General features: G+C 37.7%; 1 protein-coding gene and 1 long non-coding RNA gene across 2 annotated transcripts; one reads left to right on the top strand and one right to left on the bottom strand.

The window, feature by feature from the left end:
• The first annotated feature begins 4,400 nt into the window (after positions 1–4,400).
• LOC125370389 lies at positions 4,401–5,060 on the top strand. Its single transcript, XR_007216290.1, has 2 exons — positions 4,401–4,768; positions 4,954–5,060. It is a non-coding gene; the product is annotated as an uncharacterized LOC125370389 (long non-coding RNA).
• Positions 5,061–6,395: 1,335 nt separating this feature from the next.
• LOC8272088 (cytosolic endo-beta-N-acetylglucosaminidase 1) lies at positions 6,396–10,919 on the bottom strand. The gene is made up of 13 exons (XM_002520738.4): positions 10,262–10,919; positions 9,900–10,037; positions 9,668–9,777; positions 9,443–9,554; positions 9,227–9,334; positions 9,013–9,125; positions 8,805–8,886; positions 8,595–8,675; positions 8,377–8,432; positions 8,098–8,233; positions 7,283–8,018; positions 6,939–7,051; positions 6,396–6,833 (listed from the first exon to the last, which is right to left on the bottom strand). Exons 1-13 carry the CDS (start codon positions 10,643–10,645, stop codon positions 6,591–6,593), a joined length of 2,412 nt encoding a protein of 803 aa, XP_002520784.3. The 5' UTR covers positions 10,646–10,919; the 3' UTR covers positions 6,396–6,590.
• Between the last annotated feature and the right edge of the window lie 476 nt (positions 10,920–11,395).

Genomic DNA, 11,395 nt, shown 5'->3' with positions numbered 1-11,395 from the left:
ATTGCCCTCTGTGGCAGAAAAAAAATTAGGTTTCATTACTAGAAATAAACAAAAACCCAAACCTGTAATTCCAGAAGCTCCAACAGAAGAAGAACTGGACAGAATGCAAGAGTGGCAGACTAATGACCATCTGGTCATGTCCATGCTCACTAATACCATGGAAGCTAGATTTCCCGACTGTGTATACTCATGGAGTCATCAAAGGCAATCTAGAAAAAACTAAAAGGCCTTTACGGGCATCAAAACAATTTTGCTCACATTTTCAGATTGAAGCAGGAACTTTCTCAAATCACTCAGGGAACCAAGAATCCCACATAATATGCAACAGAGATATTAACTAGATGGGAAGAGTTATAAAATTACCTTCCTTCGTCTAATGATCCAGAAGAACTCCAAAGAAGGGCATAACAAGATTTGATTTACACCTACCTCGGAGACCTGGATTCAAGCTACAAAAGCTTGCGTTCTCAGATCCTCCTCGCCTCTCAGCTGTCGTCAATAGACGCTGTGATAGCGACTATCCAACATGAAGAAACCAGACGGAACACTATGAATGGGTCATCAGAGAGCACGGACAGCCACTCATACCTCACCCGTCCAGACCAAGGCCGTCAGAGAGGAGGGCAGAGCGCCATCATGCGATGTGACTACTGCAAAAAGCAGGGTCATCACTGCGATGGCTGCTGGCACCTCCATCCGCAGCTGAGGCCATCAAGAGGGTGGGAGGGGGTTGGCTCGAAGGGAGGCGAGAGGAGAGGCGGGGGGAGCGGAATGAGAAGGGAAGAAAACCATAGAAAGGGTGTGGGAGCACATTCGGGAATGGGGGCGTCATATGCCGAAAAATATATGACGCCCCGACCCGAAATGCAACCCGAATTTCTAGGGTTTTCTCAACTCGACCCGACCCATTTCGATCTAATCCGGAATGAACCAAATCAGGCAACCCGACCCGACCCAATGATCCATGGTCTTCATGGGTTGGACCTTTCCGTTGGGCCAGGCCCATTCTTCAATCAAGCTCAGCAGGCCCATGGGCCAGGCCCATTCTCCAATCAAGCCCAGCAGGCCCATCCAACTCCAAATGACACTTTAATTGCAACATTAATGATGTTTTATTTCTGCCTGAATTTAATTCTAACTTGTTATCTGTTAGTAAGATTACTCAAAATTTGAACTGCAATGTCATTTTCTCACCATCTTCAGTCTCCTTTCAGATCGAAATTCCGGGAAGACGATTGGTAAGGACACTTAGAAAATAGCCTCTACTACCTTCATAGTCCTTCCCGCAATGTCTTATATCAACCACCCCTGGCATGCTCATGCATCAAAGATGTGGGCATCCCTCCGACTCCGTCCTAAATAAATTTTTTTGTTACAATTTAAATTCGAGTAATTGTGATGTGTGTAAATTTTCCAAACACACACGATTGCCTTTTTCCATGTCTTCCAATAGGTCAGAAAAACTTTTTGATTTAATTCATTCTAATGTTTGGGGACCTGGCCCCGTTACTGCCTATAATCATTTTAGATACTTTGTCACTTTCATTGATGATTACTCTCGTAACACCTGGATCTATTTATTAAAAGGAAAAAATGAAGTTTTCTCTCGATTCCAAGAATTTTTTAATTTTATAAAAAACCAGTATAATGCAAAATTAAAAATATTTCGATCTGATAATGGTACGAAGTACGTAAACCACAATTTTTCTAGTTTCTTTAAACAAAATGAAATTTTGCATCAAACCATATGTGTTAATACTCCCGAACAAAATGGTGTTTCTGAATGAAAAAATCGACATCTTCTCAATGTCACTCGCACCCTTCTTTTTCAAAATAATGTCCCTTCTGTTTTTTGGTCGGATGCTCTCTTAACTGCCACATATCTTATCAATCGGTTACCCACTATCACCTTAAAAAATATGAGCCCTCTAGAAGTTCTCAAAGACCGTCAAATAGATTTAGGTCATCTTCGAGTCTTTGGTTGTGTTTGCTATGTCCATATAAAGCGTCAGCATAAATTAGACTGCAGCTCTGTAAAAACCCTCTTTTTAGGATATTCCTCCACCCAAAAAGGATACAAATGTTATGATCCCGTGACCCATAAAATCTATGTCTCTCGCGATGTCAGTTTTGTAGAGAATGATCCCTATTACACCACTCCTACTAGCACAGACTTTACCAATGGTCCTCCCCCCTCCTTATTTCCGTTTAACTCTGATTTCCCTCTTAGCAGCTCGGACCAGGACTGTCAGCTTCAGGGGGAGTCCCCTCTCGTCTCTAGGCTAATTCCTTCAGGGGGAGACAATCCTATTCTAGAGGCCCAATCTCAAGAAGTAGCAGAAGAAGAAATTGCCTTGTGAAGATCTACCAGACCTCCTGTGAAATTTAGAGACTTTGTGTCTCATTCGGTAATATACCTGATTCAGAATTTTATTTCCTATAATATCTTATCTAATCAATACCGCAACTATCTATGTCAGATTTCCAAACTCGTTGAACCCACTAGCTTCTATGAAGCCAACACTGACCCCACTTGGTGTAAAACTATGGAAGAAGAACTCCTTGCTCTAGAAAGGAATGAGACATGGAGCATTGTTCCACTTCCACCAAATAAAAAACCCGTGGGATGTAAGTGGATTCACAAAATCAAGTTCAATAGTGATGGAACCGTTGAAAGATACAAGGCAAGACTTGTAGCCCGAGGTTTCACGCAGACTTATGGAGTTGACTATCAAGAGACGTTTGCTCTTGTAGCTAAAATGAATACGGCCAGAATCCTTCTCTCAATAGCAATCAATCAGGGTTGGAATCTGTTCCAAATGGATGTCAAGAATGCCTTCTTACTAGGAAACTTAGAAGAGGAAGTTTACATGAAGCTACCTCCCGGACATAAGTCAATCTCAGATTCTTCCCTGGTATGTAAACTAAAAAAGGCAATCTATGGCCTGAAACAATCCCCGAGAGCATGGTACGCCAAACTCAGCCGTTTTTTATTAAGCATTCGTTTCAATAAATGTGAATCGGATTCATCTATATTCGTTAGACATACTAACAAACTTACTATTGTTATTTTAGTGTATGTTGATGACATCATAATAACAGAAAATGATGATCAGGGGATAGAAGAGGTCAAACAAAGCCTAAAAAAGGAATTTGATATCAAAGACCTAGGCCAACTTTCTTATTTCCTTGGTATAGAAATGGCAAAATCTGACAAGGGATTATTCCTATCTCAAAGGAAATATACCCTTGACCTATTAAAGGAAACAGGAAAAATAGGAGCTAAATCGGCCATCACTCCAATGGAAACCAAAGTCAAACTCAACCTTGAAGATGGAAAACCCTTAACCAACGTAGGGCATTATCAGCGCCTGGTAGGAAAACTGATTTATTTGACTGTCACTAGACCTGACATTTCATTTGCAGTTAGTATGGTAAGTCAGTTCATGCATGCTCCTCGCTCCAGCCATCTCGAAGCCATAGACCGGATCCTTAGATATCTCAAGAGAACACCCGGTCAAGGAATCTGGATGAAGAAAAACAACTCCACTAACATAGTTGGTTTTTCTGATGCAGATTGGGCTGAAGCTGTGACAGGAGGTCAACCACTGGTTTCTGTGTCTTTGTCGGAGGAAACTTAGTAACATGAAAAAGCAAAAAATAAAGTGTGGTTGCTAGATCAAGTGCTGAAGCCGAATATCGTGCAATGGCATCCACAGCTAGTGAACTCATTTGGATCAAACAAGTTCTCAGGGATATAAAGATTGAAAGCGAAGAACCTATAAAAATGCATTGCGATAACCAAGCTGCCTGTCACATAGCGTCCAATCCAGTATTTCACGAGCTAACTAAGCACATCAAAGTTGATTACCATTTTATCAGAGAAAAAGTCCAGAAATGAGAAATTGAAATACCTTATATTAAGAGTCAAGATCAGTTAGCAGACATATTCACAAAATCTCTTGACAATCAGACTCATTACTCTATTCTCAGCAAGATGGGCTCGATAAACTTATTCGAACCCACCTTGAGGGGGAATGATGAAGAAAACAGAAAATAGCAGCTCTTTTTGGTCTCAGAGGCTGCACAAGCTAGGTTGCTTGTGCAGACCTTTCATCCCTGACCAAGGAAAAAAGGGAGCATCCTTTCCTGCAAGACAGGAAAGGTCACTTCCACCTTTTTCCCAAAAACTCAGAAGTATCCGTTAGAAAAAAGACTCAGAATCTCAGCATGTATATATTTTCATGTCAAGATGTAATAAATTTAAAATTCTTGTAACATAATCATTCTTAGTTGTTCTATAAAAATTCACACGTTTCTACGTGGGATGGGTGGTCATGGAAAGACCATTCTTGTCAAAAAACTTGCCACTATCCCAAAATCCAAAATCATACGTTGTTTTGTTTGGGTTTACGCATCTCAAGAATGAAAAACAAGAGATATATTCTGTTGAGGATTATTTCGAATAAGAAGCGAAGGAGATTGTGAAACTAGAAGATGATGAGATAGCTACAATGCTTTATCAAATACAGCAAACCAATAAATGTTTGGTTGTACTTGATGACATTCGGAATATTGATGCCCGGAGAAGTTTTAGTGCCGGTTATCCTCTTTATATTCAGGTAGCAAGATACTACTAACCACTCGTATCAAAGAAGTGGCCTTTTGTGTAGATCCCAGAGGTTTCGTCCATAAAGTCCCTTGTGTCTAAACTTTAAAGAGAGCTGGGAATTGTTTGGAAAGAAAGTCTGAAGGACTGATGGAACAGGTAATATTTTGTTAGACTTTGCTTCTTTTATATTTACATGAAAGGTAATAAGCGAATGTCATCTTTCCTTATATTAATAGATAATAAATAGTGAATATTACATTCCCACGCTAGATTTTCCAAAAAAAAAAAAGAAGTGCAAATAATGCTTGATTGTATGCACAATTGCTAAAAGGAAAAATTAGTTTTGGATGTCTTACAGGCTACAGAACTGATATTTGCTTGGAAAAACTAGGGAAGGAAATGGTAGGAGAATGTAATGGTTTACAAATTGGCCATAATTGTGCTTGGAGGTTTTTTGTCCACCAAATTTTCATTGAGAGGATGGGATATGGTAAGTGAAAATGTCAAATTATGCTTCAGAGGCAGAAATGCAGATGATGATCAGCAATCTGGAGTTCAAGCTGTGTTAGCTTTAAGGTGTGACCGATTGCCGCGCTAGTTAAAGCCATGCTTTCTTTATCTGGGACTTTTTCCTGAAGATTTGGATATATCTGTTAAAAGACTAATCAATTTATGGATGGCTGAAGAAATCATTATGTCAGAAGAAGAGGAAGAAGAAATCTTAGAGGATGTTGCATATCGGTACTTGTGTGAGCTGGTGGATAGATATATGGTTCAAGTTGAAGAAAGGGGTTTAATGGGAAGGATTAAATCTTGCCGCATCCATGATCTTATGCGAGACTTTTTCTTGTCGAAAGCTGAAAGGGGGTAGAATGTTCAAAATTGTACATCTCAATCACAGAAACATCAGGTTGGATTCTTTTTTTTCATCCGTGGCAACAAGAGCGGAAGCATTACCGGGTAACAATATCCGCAGGCTCTTTGTTCATTTTAAATAATTTTAGCGGCCATTCCCCAATGAAAGGCAAAGATTATCCACCGTATAGGTCTGTATAGGCTTGTCCTTGGATGGACGTATTAGAATCCGTTGTTGACAAGTTCAAGTTGCTTAGGATCTTGGAGATTTAAGAAGTTAAGGGTTTTGAATACCAACAAAATCCGAAACTCTGTCCACTTGAGACTTTCTGAAGGACCTTATCACATCGATCACTCTTCGGAAATTGTTCATAAGAGTAAAAGAAAATAAGACCAAGTTCAGAGAGTTGATGGAAATCTTAAAAGCCCGAAACATGTTTAACTGCCTTCGATTTTTGTCAATAAATTCATATCTTTATGTAGAAACTGATGATGGAGATGCAGAACGACAGTTTCAGAGTAAACAAGAACAAGAAGAAGAGGAAAAAGGAAATCTGACAGCAATGATGATTTAGGAGGACATGGTGAGAGTTAGAAAACCTGTAATTTTTTAGACTTTAACAATTCAAAATATTATTATTCGACCATTAAATAGATTTCATTATACCAGTAATTTTTTAGCTGCAATTTAACAATCAAATAACGAAATTATGAGTTATTAAACTTAAAAATCATGTTATCAAAAATAGATAATATGATAATAATAATTGATTACAATGACCAAAATTGTTAAATTTTTGCCAGTCGAGACTTTTTAACAATTAAATATTTTTTTTGTTATAATTTCTGAATACATACTTTTTTTAATCTAAAACTAACACCATATACCAGAAATTTAAAAAAATTAAAATATAGATTTTTTTTTCACTTATCCCAATATTATTATCCAAATGTTATTTCCAAATAAATATTCTTCCACAATCAAAATCCTAACACCTGTTAACTATAGGAATACGAAAGTGTACTAGCTTAATGAACAAAGTCATAATAATCAGATTCCCAGGTGATTTGGTCTATCAGTAAACCTGAGACATCAGGTTCAGATCTTATCCGAAGCAATCCCTCATTGCAGATGCATGTTTCCTCCAATATTCTTGACAACAATATTGTTTAAAACCCATAAAGAGGTTCCAAATAGAACCAAAGACACCATTAGCAACCAACTTAAACCTGTTTGTTTTAATCTACCTATGATGATTTGCCTGTCCATTTTGCCAACTCTTTGTAGCAAGTCAACAGCCACATATGTAGCACGTCCTTTAATAGAAAGACCATACCATATGGAGTTTCCCCATGGTTTAGATGCCTGCAAAATACTGATCAGATGTATCAATCCAAATCTGATTTTATGCCTTTTTTTTAATCCTGAGATGAAATAAAAGAATATTGAAGAGAACCAAATTCATGTTACCTTGTAATCGTTATTCTTGATAAACCTTCTCCCATGATTCGTATCAGCCTGAGATGTGTTCAATGAGTCCGTTTCGCCATAATTAGAAATGGGAATGGCCACTTGATGAGATGCTGTTGCCATTGCAATGGAGGTTAGTATTGGTGTTAGCAAACAGTTCTGTCTGTAAATTTTAGATAAGAAAGCACATGTACAAGTGTTTTCTTATGATTTTAGTTGTCGTGTTTCTGTGTCAAGCTCTTAATAGTACTGTTAGGAATGTTTTGAAAACTTGATGGCATAATCACCCTTTTACAAGACGCAAGAATGCATACGAGGGAAAATAGCCATTAGAAGTTACTGACCTTCAACATCCAACAGGAATAATGGAGAATCAACCAGTTTCTGGCAAGTTCCGTCTATGCCACACATCTGAATAATGAATTTGACACTAGAAGTGCTACAAGGAATGGAAAGACAAGAAACATAGAAAGTTTCAACACATGCAACTCCAATAAATTCCTGAATTCCTTCTATTCTTCCATCTGAATTTCTACCAGCATTTTTCCCTAGCTTTTCAACATAAATATTAAACTTTGAAAATTGAGAAGTACTTCCATCTTTCAACTTCCAACTGATTTTAATGCTAAGTTTCTTAGAACCCTGAGAGCCTGAAATCCACTTGATACACTGACCCGCAACTAACCACGAGCTAGAAGCAGGAAATACAGGGTTCTCTTTAGAATTCTTGATTGTGATATGACCAAGTACTGCAAAATATTCTGACGGACTTGGACCTGTTGTATTATCATGTCTATCTGATATGTATTCTGATCTCAGTTTTCCATGTTCAGGCTTTGATCTGTAGCATAGAGCGTGGATTTCTGTCAGTGTGTATCCATTCATGTCAATGCTGCTCTCCTGAATTACCCATCCTGGAGCCATTTCTGGCTTGTCAAGTCTATGTGGCACAATCACTTTACTGAACTCATTCGAAAATTGGCTCTTTCCGCAGGGTGCAATAAATACTGATGTTCTTTTATTCAGAGTGGAAGAGAAGTACAGACATAGGCCGATCTGAGAATCCCCATCTGATTTCACCTGCATTACAATTTATGCATTAATTGGTGTAAGCAAAATTGGAGTTAAAGCTTACACAATAAAAGAAGAGTTAGCTTACAGAATATGTCATGTGGAGAGGTAATTCCCCAAGAAGCAACCTTCCCTGAAATAGTCTTGCTGTGAAATCATTGTGATCTTTCAAAGTTCCCTTAAATGTAATGTTTGCTCCTCCACTATAAGATGCTTCCTTAAAACTAACAATTTCATATTTATGTTATTTTCAAATAACTGCATTCTAATCATAACCACAAAAAGTACCATAAATAGCTGCAATATGGTTTTGCACAAAATGCTGTATTTCATCATTACAGAATATAGATGTAAACACAAGACTTACTCTGCAAGAACTTGAATGGTATCTGTAGTTTGATTCTTGTTAAATTCAAGAAAAGGCTGCCAAAAGCGCAGAGAAAAGAGAGCACGATTACGATAATCTTGCTCATTATGGCATGCTATAAGTGCGAAAAAGGTATGCCTAAATCTTCAAGAAAATGTACAGAATTTGATAGGGGAAGAAACTTGATTTAACATGATGAGATATCTACTTTTGCTCACCTGAAGGCCCTGGGAAGATATGTTATTCCACGGAGCATTTGAGACTTGCCCTCCTTCAACAGAAAAATGATAGCCATGACCCTACACAACATCAAACAATTTCATGAGCGCTTGCTCAGCAACCAAAGAGGACATACGTTGATGACAAAATATTTTTCTGGAAATGAAAAAATAAAATGAAAAGTGAAGAGCTACAGGTAGAGTATTCACCTGATCAAAATTTGAATAGAAGGGTAGTGTATTAGGATAGGATTTTACTACTCCACATGATTTTTCCACAAGGCTCCACCACCTGTAAAAAGGAAGCTGATAGTCTTAATTTCAAGAACATATAATCAGGTGATATAATCTAACCGCTAAACAGATGATGAAATGGTGATATTTCAGAGAATTGCACAGGAAGAGAGAAGTGAAATACTTGTTTTGTGCAGTTTGAAAATCAGGAGGTTGCTTAGTCTCATAGACCCATCCTGGTGCAAATATTGCAGCTGATACATCCGCCTTCTTGCACACATCAAGGGCAACATTTGTCTGAAGTTGAAACAGTTTAGTATAGTTTAGAGAGATAATAATGTATAAGGATTCAAGACTAAAAACAATGTACAGAGACTGGAGATTAATGTGTCACTGACATTCCATTCTCCTCCACCATAAGTTCCCCTGCCAAATACATCTACTCCCATGTACACATCAAACTTTCTATCACCAGCAACCACTGCTGAATTTTTCGGATAGTCTTTCTGCAAGGAAAACAAGAAAATTTATATGCACTATGCAACAAGAATGGAAAAAAAAAAAAAAACAAAACCAATTTTCACATGAACAAGAAGAAAGCTATTAGGACATACCGCCCACCAATAATTCGCAAATATGCCATCACATATATCAAAGAAAGGCTTATTATTTTCATTCAGTTGATTCTGATATATAAGTCTTCCATTGACTGTTACACTGTCATACCTGCATACGAACAATGATCCATATTACTAAAGATCATAGTAACATGGTTTAATACGATCTGCATATTTTAAGCAGTAAAACAAATGAGAATTACAATGTTTTGTAACATTTACCATATTACTAAAGATCCAGGAACTGTGGAGTGCATGATCTGAGTTAGATGGCTGACAAATTCTTTCAAATTAGGAATCTGTTTCGCTTCTAACTCAACCTCTATATTCATCTGCAAGAAGTCAGTATATCATGACAACAATTTACTTAGATTCATCTAAAGTCGTTGCTAGTTAGTATGCTCTCAGAAACATAATCAGAAAGCTGGCATAATTCATAAACTATTTATAGTACCAGCCATCCATCAAAGCCCAGATCAGCAGCAAGCTCTGCCAATCTCTCAGCATACATGTGAGCAGATTCTTTTGTTGCAAGCAATTTATTGCAAGTCTCTGTCCCATCACTCCCTTCTGTGATGAAAGTCCCCAACACCTTAAGAGTTCATAAGCAGAAACAAGAATGTGAAAAGTGATCAATTTCAAGAAATACCTTGTAGGAAATAAACATAAACTGATCTTTGTGAGCATAGTACTAACTTAGCCTGTATTCATTTGATATGGTAGAATATTTTCTCAAGCTTTCATCTAAGTTAAAAACAAAGCTAATTTCCACTACAATCTCTATACATTCATTTTATATATAAAACACAAAAGTACCTTAACCCCATGTCTATGTGCTGTATTAGTCCAACAAGGTGGAGGCAATGTAACCAAATTATGGGAAAAGTAAACAAAAACATCAATCAAATACCAATGCCAAATTGCATAGGCACTTTTGTTGTTCCCTCCTTGTACCCACTTATCATCTACATAACCTCCTTGCATATCATGGCACACAAGAATCCTAGGCCTGTTATCTAAGCCAGAGCTTTTAAGAGAAACAGATGACTTGTTAAATGGGTAGTGAAAGGACTTGAAGTAAGACCGAGACTCGAGTTCTTTGAGGGTTTTCAGTGGGTAGGAGACGGGAATGGAGGGCTGTAATGGATCAAATGGAGGAGGATCAAGTGTGGAGGATTGTGCTTCATTTGTTAGAGACATGGTGTTGAAGAGACTAGTGGGTTGTAGCTTGTGAAAGTTACAGAAAGGAAAGCAGATAAGAGATCAGAAGTTGGTAGTATATGAAAGTGGGAAGAAAGGGTGGCATGGAGCATTGTTAATGGTGATTTTGCTAGGAGAGTTTGATAGAAGACGAGACCAAAGTGAACGGCTGATTCGATATGAACATTTGTTTAAGTCTTTTTGGTTGTCTCTAGTCACTGCATGGTGGGAAAAGTTAAAGGAAAGAATACAAATGTTTATTTCTATTTAAACAATAGCGCTTATCCGCACTTTGATTAATTTATCTTTCAAGAGGAGTTGATTGGTACTATGGACTTATGCATTCAAGAATTACCTCTTGATCAAGTCATAGAATGTGGAATGACACGTGTACTCATCCCCACTACTCCTACTACTCCTTTCCTATGAACCATCATGGTTAGGGAAGAGAGACTTGACAAATGTATAAACTTGACTTATTATCACCCAATAGACAAGGCAAAGGCTGAAGACTTCGATTATTTTGATATAAATATCCCTCCAAGTATGGTGATGGTAAGTCAAGGTCCACGCATGAGAAAGACGAAACAGAACAAGTTAGTGCCTTTGGATAATTCATAAATGGTTTCATTTAAAGAGGGAAGACTTATTGATGTTCTACTTCACCAACTGTCCTTTAAGAAAACTGACTAGTTCCTTGATGCTTCTAGTTCTATAGCAAGCAACAGCAACAACACCGAAGTGTTACCA

This window comes from Ricinus communis, chromosome 6 (assembly GCF_019578655.1).
Source record: "Ricinus communis isolate WT05 ecotype wild-type chromosome 6, ASM1957865v1, whole genome shotgun sequence".
Classification (NCBI taxonomy): domain Eukaryota; kingdom Viridiplantae; phylum Streptophyta; class Magnoliopsida; order Malpighiales; family Euphorbiaceae; genus Ricinus; species Ricinus communis.
The sequence above is the reverse complement of the archived record's forward strand: the minus strand, read 5'-3'. Positions and strand labels throughout refer to the sequence as shown.